Source organism: Ceratotherium simum, chromosome 21 (genome assembly GCF_057802395.1).
Source record: "Ceratotherium simum simum isolate JZ-2026a chromosome 21, ASM5780239v1, whole genome shotgun sequence".
Lineage (NCBI taxonomy): Eukaryota > Metazoa > Chordata > Mammalia > Perissodactyla > Rhinocerotidae > Ceratotherium > Ceratotherium simum.
In genome coordinates this window covers 40,295,524-40,314,524 of record NC_141920.1, presented here as the reverse complement: position 1 = coordinate 40,314,524, position 19,001 = coordinate 40,295,524, and the positions used below count along the sequence as shown (strand labels likewise).

The 19,001-nt window shown below is 35.0% G+C and overlaps 1 protein-coding gene across 15 annotated transcripts in view; it reads left to right on the top strand.

Moving 5' to 3' along the window:
* Positions 1 to 19,001, top strand: part of TASP1 (taspase 1) — a 254,221-nt gene that overhangs the window by 36,550 nt on the left and 198,670 nt on the right. For all 15 annotated transcript variants that reach the window (XR_015555652.1, XM_087445629.1, XM_087445625.1 and 12 more), the window contains 3 exons: positions 742 to 862; positions 8,093 to 8,177; positions 14,393 to 14,472. Coding sequence is in view for 14 of the 15 variants with exons in the window: in XM_087445629.1 (XP_087301755.1) it covers positions 742 to 862; positions 8,093 to 8,177; positions 14,393 to 14,472 (286 nt within the window). In the remaining variant the exon portion in view is untranslated. The remainder of the gene's footprint in view (positions 1 to 741; positions 863 to 8,092; positions 8,178 to 14,392; positions 14,473 to 19,001) is intronic.

Below are 19,001 nucleotides of genomic sequence, written 5' to 3'. Positions count from 1 at the left end.
ACTTATTAGTTCTAATAGTTTTTTAGTGGAGTCTTTAGGATTTTTTGTATACAGCAAGATCATGACATCTTCAAATAGAGATAATTTTACTTCTTTCTTTCCTGTGTAGATGCACTTTATTTCTTTTACTTGCCTAATTGTCCTGTCCAGAATATCCAGCATAATGTTGGATAGAAGTGGTGAGAGTCAACATTGCTGTATTGTGCCTGATCTTAGGGGAAAACATTCAGTCTTTCATGATTAGTTGTAATGTTAGCTCTGGACTTTTTATAGCTGCTCTTTATCATGTTAAGGAAATTCCCTTCTATTTCTAGTTTTTTGAGTGTTTTTCTTATGAAAGAGTTTTGGATTTTTTCAAATGCTCTTTCTGTGTCTATTGATACGATCACTTTTTTTGTCCTTTATTTTATTAACATGGTTTGTTACATTGAGTTTCAGATAGTAAACCAAATTTGCTTTCCTGAGATCTCTTTTGTTCCTGGTGTATAATCCTTTTATGTTTTGCTGAATTTGGTTTGCTAATATTTCCTTGAGGATTTTTGTGTCAATATTCACAAGGTATAATGGTCTGTAGGTTTTTTTCCTCGTAATGTCTTTGTTTTCTTTTGGAATCACAGTAGTATTGTTATCATACAATGAGTTGGGAAGTGTTGTTTCTAGTTTTGGGAACAGTTTATGAAGGATTGACATTAAATTTTCTTTAAGACTAATGGTATTTTAATTTTTGTTTTTATCTTTTAGGATTCTCCTTTTACAAATGCAGGAATGGGATCTAATCTAAATCTCTTGGGTGAAATTGAGTGTGATGCCAGCATAATGGATGGAAAATCCTTAAATTTTGGAGCTGTTGGAGCACTTAGTGGTATGTGGACATTATAATGCACTATCTGTATTTGCAAAACTATGAATATTACCATTTCATGCCTCCTAAAGACTTAGTCCAATCTTTTCCACCATTTTTGCTTGGAATAGTTGAAAACAAACATTTTTTGTTTTACCAAATTTAAAACATGAAATCTTAGATACAAATAATTTTAAAACAGTGAAATGACTTATGTCCAAGTCTTTGGTAGAGTTTGGTCATTTTCCTCCATCCGCTCAAGAGGTACAGACAGTTAAAATGTGAGTTAGCATGTTCAGGTACTTTTTCAATTATTTGAAATACACAAATAATATATTTTTATTGTTAAAAAATTCAAATAATATAAATAAAATTTACCTTTGATGTTGCAAATCTTTCCTTCCCATCCCTCTCTCCTTGGGGGGTTTAACCAGTAAAACACAGTGCACATTATCTATATTTTTATGCAATAGAAACATAGTTTTGCACATTTTTAAAAAAATAAATGTATATATTATTATGAAACTTTCTTTTTTTCTTTAAGTGCGATGTCTTGGAGACTTTTTCCATGTCAGTACATATAAGATATATGTAATGCTTTACAATTCATTTATTAAAGCAAAATATACATGAAAAGCACAGATTTCAAGTGTAAAGCTTCATGAATTTTTAGATGTATATAGTCATGTAAAACACCACCTAGATCAAGACATAAAACATTTTCATGTGAAACTATAGAACATTTCCATAATCCCAGAAGGGGTCTTTATGCCTTTTCCTAGTCCATACCTCTTGTACCCTACTGCTACCCCACCTTTCCCCTAATCCTGACTTTAGGCATCATAGATAAATTTGCCTGTTCCTGAAATTCATATAAATGGAATTATACATCTCTGTGTCTGGTTTCTATTGCTTAGCAGGCTAAGCGTTTCTATTGCTTAGCCTGTGTGATTGATAAATGTTTTGGGTCTCAGTAGTTTTTTCCTTTTTATTATTTAGTAGTATTTTATTACATAAATGTATAATAACTTATTTATATATTCTCCTTAGTGGATGTTTGAATAGTTTCTAGTTTTTGACTGTTGTGAAAAAGCTCCAGTGAATATTCTTTTATGTGTCTTTTGGTAGGCATATGTACTTATTTATCTTGGGTATAAACCTAGGATTTGGAATGATAAGTTTAGGTGTGTATGTGCTTTGCTTTAGTAGATAACTGCCAGACAGTTTTCAAAAACAGTTGTTACAAGCCTTACTCCCACCAGCAGTATATGAGCATTTCACTTAGTCTATATCCTTGCCAATGTTTGGTATTGTTATTCTTTTTAAAATTCAGTCACTTTGATATGTGTGCAGTGGTATTATTGTTTTAATTTGAGTTTCCATGGTGTCTAATGCTACTGAGAACCTTTTGATATGCTTATTGGACATTTAGATATCCTTGTTGTGCAGCGTGTGTTCAAGTCTTTTGCTTTTTTTTTTTGCTTTAGGAAGATTCACCCTGAGCTAACGTCTGTTGCCAATCCTTCTCTTTTTCTGCTTAAGGAAGATTAGCCCTGAGCTAACATCTGTGCCAGTCTTCCTCTATTTTGTATGTGGGTCGCTGCCACAGGATGGCTGACGAATGGTGTAGGTCCGTGCCCAGGATCTGAACCCGTGAACCTGGGCTGTCGAAGCAGGGCATGCTGAACTTAACCACTGTGCCATGGGGCGGCCCCACTTTTGCATATTTTTTATTGGATTATCTTTATTATTGATTTGTTAGAGTACTTTATATATTTTAGATACATACCTGTGTCAGATACGTGTATTGTGAATATCTCCTCCCAGTCCGTGACTCACCTTTTCACTCTCTTAATGCTGTCTTTTGATAAACTGAAGTTTTTAATTCTAATGAACTGTAAGTTACCAACCTTTTATTTTATAGTTAATTCCTTTTGTATTTTGTTTAAGAAATCTTTGCCTACCCAAAGTTATGAAGATACTCTCCATCGTTTTCTTTTAGTAGTTCTATTGTTTTTTACCCTTCACATTTAGCTCTGTTATCAGGCTCAGATTAATTTTAGTATATGTGAGATAGAAGCCGACATTAATTTTTTTCCTCTTTTGAGTATCCAAATGGTTCGTTGCCATTGTCAATGGAAGGAACAAATCTTTCCTCACAGAATTGTGTTGGCAAATCAGGTGACCGTATGTGTAATTGTTTCTGTACACTCTATTCTAGTTCATTGATCTATTTATTGCCAGTGCCACACTGTTTTGATTACTGTAGCTTTATATTCTTTATATTTAAGAATATAAATTTTTATATTCTTGATATCTGGTAATATAAGACTTCCAACTTCCTTTTTTTAAAGATTGTATTGGCTATTCTAGGTCTTCTGCATTTTCATAAAATTTTTAGAATCAACTTCTTAATGTACATAGTAAAACCCTGCTGGGATTTTGATTGGTATTGCATTGAATGCATAGAACCATTTGTGGATAATTGATGTCTTAATATTGAGTCTTCCAGTCCATGAACATGTATATATATATTATTCATTTTTTTCTCAGCACTGTTTTATGGTTTTCAGTATAAATATCTTGTATATATTTTATTAGATTTATTCTAGATGTCTAGTATTTTTTGATGCTATTGTAAAGTATATTTATTTAAAATGTCAATATCTAATTGTTTTATTGTATTTAGAAACAGTTGAGTTTTATATAGTGGCCTTGTATTCACTGGCCTTGATAAATTAACTTATTAATTCTAGCATTAAAAAAATAGATTTCCTTGGAATTTCTATATACACAATCATATCACCTGTGAATAGTGGCAGTTTTGCTTTTTCCTTTCCAGTATTTAAATTTTTCATTTTTTCTTGCATTATTATACTGGCTATGACATCTAGTGCAGTGTTCAATATAAGTGGTGATAGTGTACGTCCTTGCTTTGTTCCTGACTTTAGAGGGAGAGGATTAAATATTTCACCATTCTGTATGCTGTTAGCTGTAGGATTTTCAGATACTCTTTATCAGATTGAGGAATTTCTCTTCTAATTTTAGATTGCTGATAGTTTTTATTATAAGTGGGTATTGAATATCATTAAGTGCTTTTCTGCATCCATTGAGATATGGGTTTTTCTCTTTTATTTTGTTAAATATGATGAAATTTCTGCATAATTTTTGAGTGTTCCCTTCTTGGCATAAAGTCTTCTTGGTTGTAAGTTTTTATCTTTTTATATTCTCTTGGATTGGATTTGCTGATGTTTAAGATTTTTACATCTATGTTCATGTAATAGATTGGCTTTGATTTTCCTTTCTTACAATATTCTTTTCAGGTTTTGGAATCATGTTATGGCTGGCCTCATAAAATGAGGATTTTTTTTCTCTGTTTTTTTTCCCTCCCCAAAGCCCCAGTACATAGTTGTATATTCTAGTTGTAAGTCCTTCTAGTTCTTCTATGTGAGCCGTTGCCACAGCATGGCAACTGACTGATGGGTGGTGTGGTTCCATGACCGGAAAATGAACCCGGGCCACCAAAGCAGTGAGAGCACTGAACTTGAACCACTAGACCATCAGGGCTGGCTCTTTTCTCTATGTTTTGAAAGAGTTTGTATATGATTGGAATGATTTCTTTTTAATTGTTTGCAAGAATGTATTAGTTATTCTAAATTAGTGGAGCTTTCTTTGTGGGACTTTTAAAAAATGGGATTCAGTTTCTCTGACGGTTATAAGATTATCTGTATTTTCTTTTTCTCATGTGTGTTTTTCAAAGAATTTGTCTTTTTCATATGAGTTGTCAAATTTATTTGCCTAAAGACTTTTTAGTTAGCTTTTTTTTTTTGATTTCTTGTTTAATTTCACTGTGTTCAGAGAACAAACTCTGTATGATTTCAATCCCATGGAGCTTTTTGAGACTCTATGGCCTAGGTTATGGTGTGTTTTCATAAATGTTCCATGGGAACTTTTAAAGAGTATGTAGTCTGCACTTGTTGGGTGCCTGTTCTATATATGTCAATTAGGTCTATTTGGTTATTCATTTGTTCCAATCTTCTATATCCTTTCTGATTTTTGTGATAGGTAAGAAAGAGTATTTCAGTTAGTTTTAATTTCTTTTATTATGAAATTTTATTGGTATTTAATGAAATGTCATATGTTTAAAGGCCATTAACATTTCTTTGTGAACTGACTGTTCGTACCTCTTGTGTTGCTTGCCTTTTTTTTTTTTTTTGGTGAGGAAGATCAGCCCTGAGCTAACATCTGCCCATCCTCCTCTTTTTTCTGAGGAAGACTGGCCCTGGGCTAACATCCATGCTCATTTTCCTCCACTTTATATGGGACACCACCACAGCATGGCCTGGCAAGCGGTGCGTGGGTGCGTGCCTGGGATCCGAACCAGCGAACCCTGGGCTGCCGCAGCGGAGCGCGCACTTAATCGCTTGCGCCACCTGGCCAGCTCCTGTTGCTTGCCTTTTAACTCTATTTATAATGTGCTTTATTATATTGGAATTTAAAATTTTTATCTGTCAAACTTATTACTTTCTTTTTTGCGGCTTTTCTATTTTGCGTTTCTTAAGATTTCTTTGTCTTGTGATTGTAAGTATAGTCACCTATATTTTCTTCTAATATGCATATAATTATTTTTCATTTGACTCTTGAACGCATTGTTTGTTTTGTCTGAAATGACCAACAAATTGTCCTACATAATTTATTGAATAACAACAATAATAACTACCATTTATTGGGTGACTATTATGTGCTATTTATTGTTCTCCAGTAGTTTATATATATTAAATAATTTAGTTCTCATAATAACCTTATGAGGTCAGTACTTTTATCCCCTTTCTACAGATGAGGAAACTGAGACACAGGAGAGATTTAGTAATTTGTCCAAGGTTACTATATCAACCTGGGTCCAACTCAGAGAGAGTAACCATGCAGTAGTTTAAATAGGAGAAATTTAATAGAAAGAATTATTAAACAGTGATAGGAGAGTAACTATATAAAGATGGAAAGAGAACTCAAAGTGTGTCTTAAGGCGGAGGCAGAATACCCAAGTAAGGATAAACTTGGAAGGGGGTTCAGACCTTGTTGAAGAAAGTGTGGTTACATCCCACTGTTTGGCAGAGAAGTTATTGGGTCACCCATGCCACACTCACTGTGAGAGCAGGAACAATCCTGGGGGACACAGGCGAGCTCATGCTGGTAGGTGGGCACACAGAGGTCAGGAAGCCATGGGAATTAAACCTCTGTTGTATAGGGTAAAGATTGGGCTTTTGGCTCACTAGAGAGCTATCCGCATGGGACACTTTGCCATGTGTGCCTGGGGACTGAGGAGAAGGTGTGGGGATCAGTGACTTGAGCTAGCCACAGTACTGTTATTTCTGGGGCTTTCAGCTATGCTGCTGTGGCCTGAATCAGGAGCTGGGGAAAACATGTGGTGGCCAAGTGCTGGAGAAAGCTGCATCCTGCAGGCTCTTAGTATTGGAGAATACCATGTGGGCCAACTAGTGGAGAAAAACTGGTGCTCTCTAGGAGCCTGGCTTGTGTAAGTCACACTTTTTTCCTCCTGTAGTGTGTCTCCAGTGCCCTCTACTGACAAAGCTTACCAGTGTGTCAGCTGGCAAAGAAAACGTATTTAAAAGGCCCATATCCATTTTCACAGATCAGGCAACAAAGGGTGAATTTGTAACTGAGAGGCAATAAATTGATAGCAGGTACAGTTATAAAACAGTCTGATTCCCATCACTCTGTGTTCTTTCTACTTCTCATATGTAGTCTATCCTTTTCCTACTCATTTGAAATACTATCTATATTATGCATTAGATATCTAAGTTTACATATGTCTATGTCTGAACTTTAGCTTTATTCTATTCCACTGATATATTTGTCTATTTTATATCCAAACCACACTGTTTTAATCGAATAGCTTTTAATAAGAAATGGTATCTTGTAGGGTGAATACCTCCTCATTGTTTTCCAAAGTTTTCTCTTCCTGATGAATTTAAGAGTCAGCTTGTCATACATAATAGAAATCCTTTTGAAGTTTTGATGGAGAATATATAGATTTGAATTAATGTTAATTTGGCAATTATTTGGCAATGATACAGTATTGAATCATTGAATACTAAATATACAGAAATGTATTTTAAGAGTTAGTACAGAGATCTGAGCTTTTCCTTCCTTTGCTATGTCAACTTTTTTTGTGTGTGTGACAGAAGTTTTTTGTATTTAGCTAAATATCTAGTTAGTTTTGTTTTAAGTCAGTCTGGTGACCTTAATTTGAGTTTTAATAGTCTCTATTTCCTACTGCTGGTTTCTTTTTGTATTAATAGTGTCCTGAGAGGCATCCATAGGTTAGTGGTTAAGGTCATGGTCTCTGGCATTAGCTGCCTCTGTTAAAATCTCAGTGCTGTGATCTTGTGCAGGTAACAACCCTCTGTGCAGATGTTGCCTCAGTACTCAGATAGGGTTCATAAGTGTACTTATATGATAGACTTGAGGGATCGATTAGATAATCTCATACATTTAAGGGTTTGGCACTGGACCTGACACATAGATACTAAGTTACTGTCAGTCTTCTATCATCATCATCATCGTCATATTTATCGTTGTCATTGTCATCACAACAGTGTTTTTCACACTAATATTTACTGTCCTATTGTTCCTCCCAGATAAGCACCCTCTTCTCACTTTTCACATTCTGTTTTCCTTCCTGGAAACAATCTGAACCATATTTTAGGTTATAATCTCGTACGTACTTGGCTTCTTCTCCCTACCCTTACCCAATTTGTAGAATTTTCTCTTTATTCTGTCACTCTTGCAGGTGAGATTTGAAATTTTTGGCAATTAATTTTTCTCCCCAAGGTAAATTTGAAGCTGTTTGTAATCATGTTTATTTTTTAAAGAATATTCATGGTTTTGATAGGAGATGCCACATTTTCAGTTCATTTTTTCTGTTCTATTCTGAAATCTATTAAAAAGGAAACTACTTTAAATATGTATTATTTCAAATTCAGTCTTTGCTACTGTAGCACATAAGACATGAGAATGTATGTTTTATATTTGTTCTTTTCTCACATCTACTAGGTATTCATATATTTGTTGATTTGATCTGTATTGTTCCTGATAATTGTTTTCATTAGTATAAATAAAAGAAGACTTTTCCAAGATATTTAAAAGTTATTTTATTGAAATAGTCACAAAACTGAGTGGGAAACTTCAAGACATTTTCTGACTTCATTTTATGCCAATTTTATTTTATAGGAATCAAGAACCCAGTATCTGTTGCGAACAGACTCCTGTGTGAAGGGCAGAAGGGCAAGCTCTCGGCCGGCCGAATTCCTCCCTGGTAACCACTTTGCTCTGCCTGACTTTTCCTGGGTCTTTGGTCTTGGGTGCATGCAGTGTTTGAAGGCTATTTTTATCCACAGAAGGCTGATGCTGTTGGTTACACACCAGCAGTAGCTTGCCTTTGAGAGGAAGACACACTTTGTTCTGTGATCTTGGAACATTTTATATACTTGATAGGACTCTGAATGGAATAGAATATTATGGGTTAAAGCAGAAAAGAGATCAGAGTTAATTTTTGGTTTTATAGTTGATTATAGAGATGTTTTTGCCATTACTAAGTGCTAAACTGGGGTCTTCTTATTATGAGACTTTAAAAGTATCCTACACATTTGAGTCCAGAGTCTGAACTAATTTTTAATTTTGGGAAGTTCTTAGAATAAAAGTAATTTTTCTCTTCTGGAAAAACACATTGTGATGCTCACATTAGTAAAATTACATCTTTTCTCCAGCATTAATGTACAATTTTCATTAAAAAAAATTTTTTTAACTTCTCAAATATTTGTAAAAGTAGAGAGAAGGTTGTAAAGAGCCCTCGTGAACTTGTCATCCAGCTCCAATTATTAACAGTGTTTTTGCCCTTCATCTATCACACGCATCTGTCTTTTTTCCTGTGGTATTTTAAAGCAAATCCTTGAAATCATATTTCAGCCTTAGTTTTATACATTTCTCTATATTTGCATGAACATAACTACCCTCATCTTAGCGTGCCTAACAATATTAACAAATATGCCTCAATACTGTCTCATATTCAGTATGTGTTTAGCATGCCTGGCCATGAAGTTTGCTTTAATGTTCTGTGTTGAAAGTTGTGACAACAGTACTATAGGAATCACTTTATTTGACTGTTATGATTTGAAGTCATAGAAAATAAATTAATATAGTTTTGAAACATCTTGAGACCTTTTACCTAAATATATTCAAGATATCCTTTTAATCATATACTTCTCAGGTATTTAATTGTGCTACTGGAGTGGTAAATTATAAAAAATTTTCAAAGAAATATTAACTTTTAACATTATATGTTTTCAATAAAGCAAGGATAAGGAAAAGCAAATCTGATTTCTTGAAATCATTTCTAATATGGTTTGGTTGATATCAGTAAGTTTACTTATAACTCTGAAAGTAGGAAAAGTGATTAAAAGATTCTTACATATACTTTTCTCATAATTTATGTTAAACCCATGCTATTTTGTTTAACTGGTATGAAGTCTACCAACCCAAAATTTACTAAGTGTTTGTTTAGTACGTACACAAAGTCCTACTGTCCGTACCTTTTTAGGGGAATAATAGGTGCAAAGAGATTTTCTCTGGATTTATATTCTCCTCAATGTCGATTTAAATGTGACTGTTTTCTTTCACTCGTATTTGCTATTGTATGTAAAGCATAATTGACCCTAACTAAACCAATTTAGAAGACATGTGCCCAGTAGGGAGGAAACAATGCAGTTGTTTTAGTTGGCAAGAAAAATAACATAAACCCTGTGAAAAGTATTCTAAAGTTCACCTATAAACTCACCATAATCCCATTCTTACCACTCCTCATGGCATTTACCAAGCTGATTCTCAAATTTATATGGAGGAACAAGTGTACAACAATAGCCAAGACAATTTTGAAACAGGTCAAAGAGTTGGACTTAGCTATCATGATACTTTATAATGCTACAGTAATTAAAACAGGTTGATTTAGGTATGGGGATATATAAAAAGATCAGTAGGACAGAACTGAAAGTCCAGAAGTCCAGTATCTAAGTAAGTTTAGTCTATGATAACGATGTCATCTCAAAGCATTGTGGAGAAAAAGGGTGGTGTAGTGAATAAATTGTGTTGGGGCGATTGTCTACCTAGTGGAAAAACATTAATTTATATTCCTATGTCACACCATTAAAAAAAATAAAGATCAAATATGAAAGTAAAAAAGCATAGTATAAAATTTTTAGGAAAAAATATGAGAGATTATGTTTATGACTGTGGGGTAGCAAAGACCTTATTAAGATTAAAAAACAAGGCTAAATATTGAAACATACAAAAGTGAAAATGTAGAACTGTTGTATAACTGAAGATACTATGATCTGCATTAAAAGACAGTATGGGGGCCAGCCCCCTGGCGTAGTGGTTAAGTGCGCGCGCTCCACTGCTGGTGGCCCGGGTTCGGATCCTGGGCGTGCACCGACTTACCGCTTGTCAGGCCATGCTGTTGGTGGCGTCCCACATAAAGTGGAGGAAGATCGGCACGGATGTTAGCTCAGGGCCAGTCTTCCTCAGCAAAAAGAGAAGGACTGGCAGATGTTAGCTCAGGGCTGATCCTCCTCACACACACACACACAAAAAAGACAGTATGGCCTTTGGAACTGAGAAAAATTATTTGCAGCATAGGTAGCAGACAAAAGATTAGTATTCATAGTGTTTAAGAACAATAAAATATCAGTAAGAAAAAGACAACCTAAATTGTAAAAATTGGTAAATGATGCAAATAGGCAATTTATAGAAAAGAAAATATTGATGGTGTATATATACACGAAAAGGTGCCCAATAATAATATTAATCAAGGACTTGTGAATTAAAGTGACAAGATAATATTTTCACCTTATTTTAAGTAGCAGAATTAATAAAGACTAATAACATCCAATATTGTTGACGTTATGTAAAAACAGGTTCTTTGTTCTACTAGTGGTGGGAACGTAAATTGGTATAGCCAGTTGAGAGAAATTTTGATATTATTTATTAATGTAAAAAATGGAAAATGCACATGCTGTGTGCTGCAGCAATTGTATCTTAAGACAGAACACCTTCATGTGTACACAGGAAGGGTTGTGCAGCACAAGAAGGTTACAGCAACGTTTCTTGTGGTTTATAAAACTGAAAACAACGTAAATGTTCATCAAAGGCTAAATAAACTGTTTTCTAGTCATTAAATACTCTGCAGCATTCAAAAAAGGAAGCATTTATATATAGTAACATGGATAAATGTCTACATTGTACAGTAAAAAAATCAAGTTGTTGAACGATATGTTCAGTTTAACTTATGTTTTCTTAAAAAATTACAAAATATGTGATGAATACCTGTTTCCCATCACTCAGGTTAGGAAATAAAACATTACTAAGAGATTTGAAGCTGCCTAGTTGTGCCCTTTCTAATGGCATCCTTGTCCTTCCTGCTGTCCCACACCCTTTCCCTGACCCCATCTCTGCCCCTGCCCCTAGGTAACAGTTGTCATCCAACGCCAATCCTCCTCTTTTTTGCTGAGGAAGATTGGCCCTGAGCTAACATCCATTCTCATCTTCCTCTACTTTAAATGGGACACCGCCACAGCATGGCTTGACAAGTGGTGTGTCGGTGCGCGCCCAGGCTCAGAACCAGTGAACCCCGGGCCGCCCAAGCGGAGTGCGTGCACTTAACCGCTGCACCACCGGGCAGGCCCCGAATTTAAGCTTTTCTTATTCCCATATATTCCTTCATGGTATTACAACATATACAATACCTAATGGTCCAAGGCTACATATATATGTACATAGATGTACAAAATGGGTCTGGAGAGAAGGTTACCAAAGTCACTGTGATTTCTTCTGGGAAAGAGGAAGGAGGGAACAAGATGAGGCAATTGTCAAAGGGGACATGTGCAATATTTTTATATTTTACAAAGAGAAAATATATGGGAGAGAGTAATGTCAACCTCTCCATTAAAATGATATCATATAGTGATGCTACCCTTGTCTGGAACTAGCTCTGTGATTTTCTCACCTACATAGTTCTTCCTCTTTATTCTTTGTTTTCAAAATTGTTTTGACTGTTTTAGGCAGTTTGCATTTCCATATGAATTTTAGAATTAGCCTGTCAATTTCTATAAATAGCCCACTGGAATTTTAATTAGTATTGCAACATATCCATTTGTTAAAGTCTCAAACCGCTCTGAACAGTATTTTATAGTTTTCAGTGTACAGGTCTTGCACAGCTTTTATCAAATTTATACTTAAGTATTTCATTCTTTTGATGCTATGATGAATTGCATTTTAAAAAATGTTAATTTCCAAGTGTTCATTACCAACAACATAGAGAAATATGATTGATTTTTATTATATCAATATTCTATCCTGGGAATTTCCTAAAAGCTTTCTCCGTGGCGAGTCTGAAGAGTGTTTGAGAAAAATTTCACTTGGTACTGCATTTAATGTTCTGGAAAATTATTTATTTTTTTGAACATGCTACTATAGTTTTTAGCAAAAGCTCATGTAGCTTTACAGCATTTTTTTGTGTGTGTGTGTGAGGAAGATCAGCCCTGAGCTAACATCTGTCGCCAATCTCCTTTTTGCTGAGGAAGACTGGCTCTGGGCTAACATCCCTGCCCATCTTCCTCCACTTTATATGGGACGCCGCCACAGCATGGCTTGACAAGTGGTGCGTTGGTGCGCGCCTGGGATCCGAACACTGGGCCGCCGAAGCAGAGCACGCGTATTTAACCACTACATCACCGGGCCGACCCCCTTTACAGCATTTTAAAATGACTTCAGAAGCAGTTTTTGTGTGATAATGAACTACTAGACAAGTAATTTTTGATAGTAAGGAAAGGTCAGATATTCAGTATTCTTATTTGTAAGATGGCATTCAAATATTCACCTTCCTGTACGTATTGTAAAATGCCTGAAGTGTTTTTAAAAACTTGCATAGCAGACAATGGCAAATTGATTTTATTTAGAATCAAACCTATGAATGATTAAGAAATGAAAAATAAAGCTAAGAATATTTTTTAAAATGCCACTGATTCCGGATACTGGGATTGAACCCAAAATGACCAATGGGCGTTCTGAGAATACTAGATTCAGCTCCAAACTTCTGTCCTGGTTGTTTAATTTACTACTTCAGCATCTCTTTTACATCTTTGCATGAAGAGAAATTATTTCTTATATCAAATTCTTTTTCTAGAAGAACGAAGTACTAAAAAATGGCATCAGGACAGCTCAACTTGCATCCAAATTTCTATTTCTGTTATTCTTCCATTTGAACTTTTATGTGACAGCTTTTCTTTGCAGTGGTCTTCATTTGATAGAAGAATAGGAGAAGCTGTTTTCTCTTTTCAGAATCCTTTAGAATTTTTGAAATATAGAAGTTTGAAGAAGTAAAGTTGTTTATTCTTATTGGCCCTTTCTCCTCTTTTTTCAACGCTCCCTCCATCCCCACCTTTATGTATGTTGGAAAACAGTTATTGGGCTTAACCATTTAGTTTCTCATTGGAACGATTTGGATATGTTTCTGAGTGTCTACTTGGATTTTGTTTTGCCAGTCTGTCACTGGTCTTCTTATTAACAATTGAATCTAAAGACTTCAATATGTATTACTTTGAGTTTTTAGTGTTGGAATGATTAGAACAGAAACAAAAAATAGGGAGCAGGAAAGTAATGATTAGGCACAAGTTCAAGGAATCCATTACTAGCTGGCTGAGATCTTTACGAAGTTGGCTATGGAAGGAGATGAAGTGATTGATTATTATGGTAACTGCTTGCTATTACTGTGTTGGGAATTGAGTGGTTAATTATCCTGCATGCTATTTGAAATCTTTGAAAATAAGTCTTTTACAGTTAGCTAACAGTATCCTTTTATTCACTTTGTTATGTTAAATCTTCCAGTTGAGGGCTTAAAAAATTACTTTTGGGACACACCACGGTACTTTACTTACTACACTAAAAGTGGTTCTGAGGATCATGAATGCATTTTTGTTGCGTCAAGGCTTAGAAATGTAATCACATCTCATTGTGTTTGGGCATCTCTAGATGTACTCACTCATTTTGGGTAGATCCAGGTGTTCTACTAGGCAAGAATACCAAGTCTGAAGACATTTACTTAGACTTCAACTCTTCAACTGATTAACTAGATCTTGTTCTGACGTAAACTGAGAACCATGTTGATCCAAAAATCTTAATATTTTCCACTAGGAAGTCAATTATTTTTCCTTCTTCTTATGCTGGATTTGCCAATTTTTACTTGTTAGTTATTGCAAATGAAATTGTACCATTTCCAATTGTAAAATTTCTAACTGGGGGAAAGATTTAAAAGAATTTTTCGGCCCGTATAGCCATATTATAATTTTGAGGTAAATCTAGAGTTATATCTATTTGCAATACTTTTTTCAATTGCCTTACTATAATTAATTATATTACTTTATTAAATATGTAGGAAAAGATGACACTGAATTTTTAAAAGAATAATTTTTCTGTTGTTAGCTTTTTAGTTGGAGAAGGAGCCTACAGATGGGCAGTAGATCATGGAATACCCTCTTGCCCTCCTAACATCATGACCACAAGTGAGTAAAAACCTTCCAAAGTTAAACTATATTAGCATGTATACCTGAAAGTGTTACGTTGCTTTTGATCCATATAGTACCAATATTTAAGAAAGAAAACTTATATGTTGAAATATTTATAGTTAAAAGGTACATAGAAAGTTACTTGATTTTAAGCCACCTTTATATTCCTGAGGTCCTCCCTTGTTTTCTCATGCTTTTATGGAAGTATTGCTAAAGGATCCAAAATGTTACTTAAAATAATTACTAATAATAAAATCGTAATACTGCTCCCTCAGAGAGACGGAAGAAAACAGAGGTCAGCATTTAACTGTCCTTGAGCTGAAGAAGGCCTTCCTGGGTAGCAAGTGCAAGAGAAGGAAAAACGAAAGTGTGACTACAGAAGAGTTAAGACTGAAAAAACACTTATCATAAATATGACAAAGGGATACATATCCTTAATCTATGAAGAGGTTTATCAAATTAAAAATCACACAAATACGTGTAATACCCCAATAGAAAAATGGTCAAAAGTCACAAATAGATAATATAACATAGCTAATAGGGAAATTCAAATTAAAATTAGTACGTGTTAAATTGGTTCCCTCTTAATTTGTGGAAGAGTTAAAAAATATTATATTACCGCTGGTAAGTGTGTGGTGAAATGAACATAATGCATTGTAGATACAAATGTAAATTGGTAGAAAAATTGGGGAACAGCTAAATAGTATAGATCAAAAGCCTTAAACTTATTCTGCTTCTAGGAGCTTGTCATTAGAGATATAGACAAAGATTTATATAGAAGGGTGCTCATTATTAAGAATAGCAAAAAAATTTGAAAAAATCTTATGTTCAACACAGAGGAATATGAGTAAATAAATTATTGTAATCTTATAATGAAATATTATGAAATAACTAGAAATTGTTATCAAGACTGATATCTAATAATGATAAAATCTAATGACTGAAAAAAGTGAAAAATGAGTTATAAATATGTATATATGTGTATATGTGTGTTTTATATGTCTATTTAAAAAAGTCATGGCTACATATTTATAAAAAGACAAATATTAGCAACATAAACTTTTTTTTTTTTTTTTTTTTGGTGAGGAAGAGTGGCCCTGAGCTAACATCTGTTGCCAATCTTCCTCTTTTTGCTTGAGGAAGATTGTTGCTGAGCTAATATCTGTGCCAGTCGTCCTCTATTTTGTATGTGGGACACTACCACAGCATGGCTTGATGAGTGGTGTGTAGGTCCGTGCCCAGGATTCAAACCTGCAAACCCCAGACCACTGAAGTGGAGCACGTGAACTTAACCACTATGCCACCGGGCTGGCCCCTATATACTACTTTTTTTAAGTTAAATTTTTATTTTTTATCAAAGTAATCTATGAATATAATTTAAATAATCAAATGAAAAAGGAGGAATCATTAACTCCAAGGAAACCAAGTTGTATAAAAAAGAAATGATTATCTATCATAGCAAGTATAAATAAGGATCAGCTCTTAATAATAATAATAATAATATATTCAAGATGAATATTTATGTAGCTGAAAGTTTTAATATAGGGTGGCTGGAGGGAAGAGAAATCTATGTATGGCAGGGATGCAGGGAGTATCAGAATTCTAAATTCTCATAGTCCTCATCACTAATTCTGCCTTAAAATCTTCCCAATGAAACTTATTGTCGAGTTCTTATATCAGGCAAACAAATCAGATCATTTGCCAATTCCATTTTGTTTTTCCTTGGAGCCACGCCACCTGGCATCTTGAAGTCTAGAGTGGGTACTCACTAGGCCTGCTGTGTAGCTGTCATCCCTGGTCTTTACCTCACCATCTCTTTGGGATTCCCTTTTCCTCTCTCCAATATCAAATTCTGTATTTTCTGAATCTCATGTGTTTTTCTTTCTTGTTTTACTCCCTCATTTGGAACCTGTAAGACTGGAAATTGGTTTCCCTTAGGTTTTTGAAGATATTGCTCTCTTCTAGTTTCCAGTCTTGCTGTTATGTGATCTGTTGACATTTTGATTCCCAGTTCTTTGTGGTGTATTTTTCTCTTTGGAAGGAAGTTCTTAATTCCCACGTTCTTATTGTCACAATGAAGCATCTTGGGATGGATCTTTTTGTATTCATTATGCTGAGTACTCATTTTGGACTTTCAATCTGGAAATTCATGTACTTGAGTTTTGGGGACATTAAAAAAATTTGAGTAATACTCTCTTTTCCTACCTTTCCTCTATTTTGTTTTTCTAATTTCTGTGAATTAGGTGTTCGATCTTGTGCTCCAATCCTTTGTATCTTTTTCAAAAATTATTTTTTGTCCTTTTAAAAATCTCTATCTTTTGTCCTACTGTCTGGGAAGTTTCTTCAGTTTGATCTCCCAAACCTTATACTTCTAATGAATTTATAATTTTGGTTTTCATATTTTTAATTTCTAGAGATTCATCTGTGATTAATACTTTTAAAACATGGTGTCCTTTTTTTGTTTCATGAACTCAGTATTTTCACTTATCTCTGTTAGGATATTGTGGTTTACGATTTGTTCTTATCTGCTGTTTCTGCTGCCTCTGTCTTACTTTTTGTTTGTTTCAGACCTTAATACATGTTAGCAAATTTTGACTGTGTAGTGACCCTCTGCTGTTTTCATATTTGTGAGTGAGGCACTTAACAGCCATTTGGAAGCCTTGTGTGTGAGGGCGGGTCTGGTGGACATCAGGGGGAGTGGTATGATCAGGCGTTTTCATTGGGGGAACTTCCACGTGTTCCCCCAACAAAACCAAATGTCTACGCGTTTTTCTTTAGGATTAGTCAGAGGGAAATCTTCTCAGCTCTGGCAGGGCAGCAGCCAGTACTCTGGTGCATAACAAGGGAAGGGGCTGGAGGTCTCGCCTTTCCTCTTTCAGACTTTTATGTAAAACTCTGTTTTAAGTAGATCCCTGATTCCTGCCCCCAGCTCTGCTTGATGTCCACTGATTTGGGGCCCATCTAGTTCAGCCTCTCCAAAGAGTTAACCTCATGTTTTCTGCATGCATGAGGAGGGGATTTGGGCATCTACATGTTCTTTATTGGCATTTTCTGCCAATTTTCCTGTTTTTAGTGCCAACCTGGCTTTCAGAGAGACCAGGTACCTTTTATTCTGAGCTTTTCTGATGTTTCTTTGGCCGGAGTTAGTTTGCTTTGTGACGGCTTGGCTACCAGGCATCAGGGTTCATCCTCCTCTGCTCAATTAGTTACTGTTTGTCCATTTGCTTTTATTTTCTAAAATTGTGTTGATATTGCTCTTCTTCTTATCATCATCCTTTGTGTATTTCAGTCATTTTTACCCCTTAAATTTCTCTTTGGTAAGGTTATAGTAGGGTGTGGAGATGGACTGCCAATTTTACTTCAGAACATTTATATAACATATTATATACATAGGACTACTTTTTTGTCCTTCAGTAAAGGTTTTTTTTTTTTTTTAATTTTTATTTATTTATTTTTTTCCCCCAAAGCCCCAGTAGATAGTTGTATGTCATAGTTGCACATCCTTCTAGTTGCTGTATGTGGTACGCGGCCTCAGCATGGCCGGAGAAGCGGTGCGTCGGTGCGCGCCCGGGATCCGAACCCGGGCCGCCAGCAGCGGAGCGTGCGCACTTAACCACTAAGCCACCGGGCCAACCCATGTTCTTCAGTAAAGTTTTATGAAATTTTATAATTGTCTTTTATTTTAGTTTTCCACATTTCATGATTAGGTTATTATTAGATATTTTGAAGTTTTGTTTGGTATGGTTATATAAATAATATCTATTTTTCATTTTCCTTTTTTTTTTTTTTTTTTTTGGTGAGGAAAATTAGCCCTGAGCTAACATCTGTTGCCAATCCTCCTCTTTTTGCTGAGGAGGATTGGCCCTGGGTTAACATCCATGCCCATCTTTCTCTACTTTGTATGTGAGATGCCTGCTACAGCATGGCTTGGTAAGCGATGCATAGGTCCGCACCCAGGATCTGAACCTGCGAACCCTGGGTCACTGAAGTGGACTGTGCGAACTTGACCACTACGCCACCAGTCCGGCCCCTTCATTTTGCTTTTGTAACCTCTTTATTGTGAACTATAGTACACATACCTCATGTAGGTGGACAATTGTGTTGGTTTCAGGTTAGGGTTATAACAAACAGCTGCTAAAAATTTTCTTGGACTTGTATTTTGTATCAGAAAACTTTCTCTAGATAGATGCATTGTAGTAGAATTGCTGGATCAGAGTGTCTGCCTGTCTTCCTCTTTACCGGATGATGCCAAAGTGTTTTTCAAAATGATTTTTACCAATGAATATAATCGTTTTATATGTATATATGTATATATGCTGTGTATGTATATATATGTGTATACGGATATATACATATGTATATATTTGTATCCAGCTACCTTGTTAAACTGTTACAGTCATTCTTATAATTTATCTGTGGATTCTTGTGATTTCTTTAAACTCAGAATCATATCATTTGTAAAAAATGATAGTTTTGTTTCTTTGCTTATAATCTTTATACCGTTTTCCTTACCTTTTCACACTGGC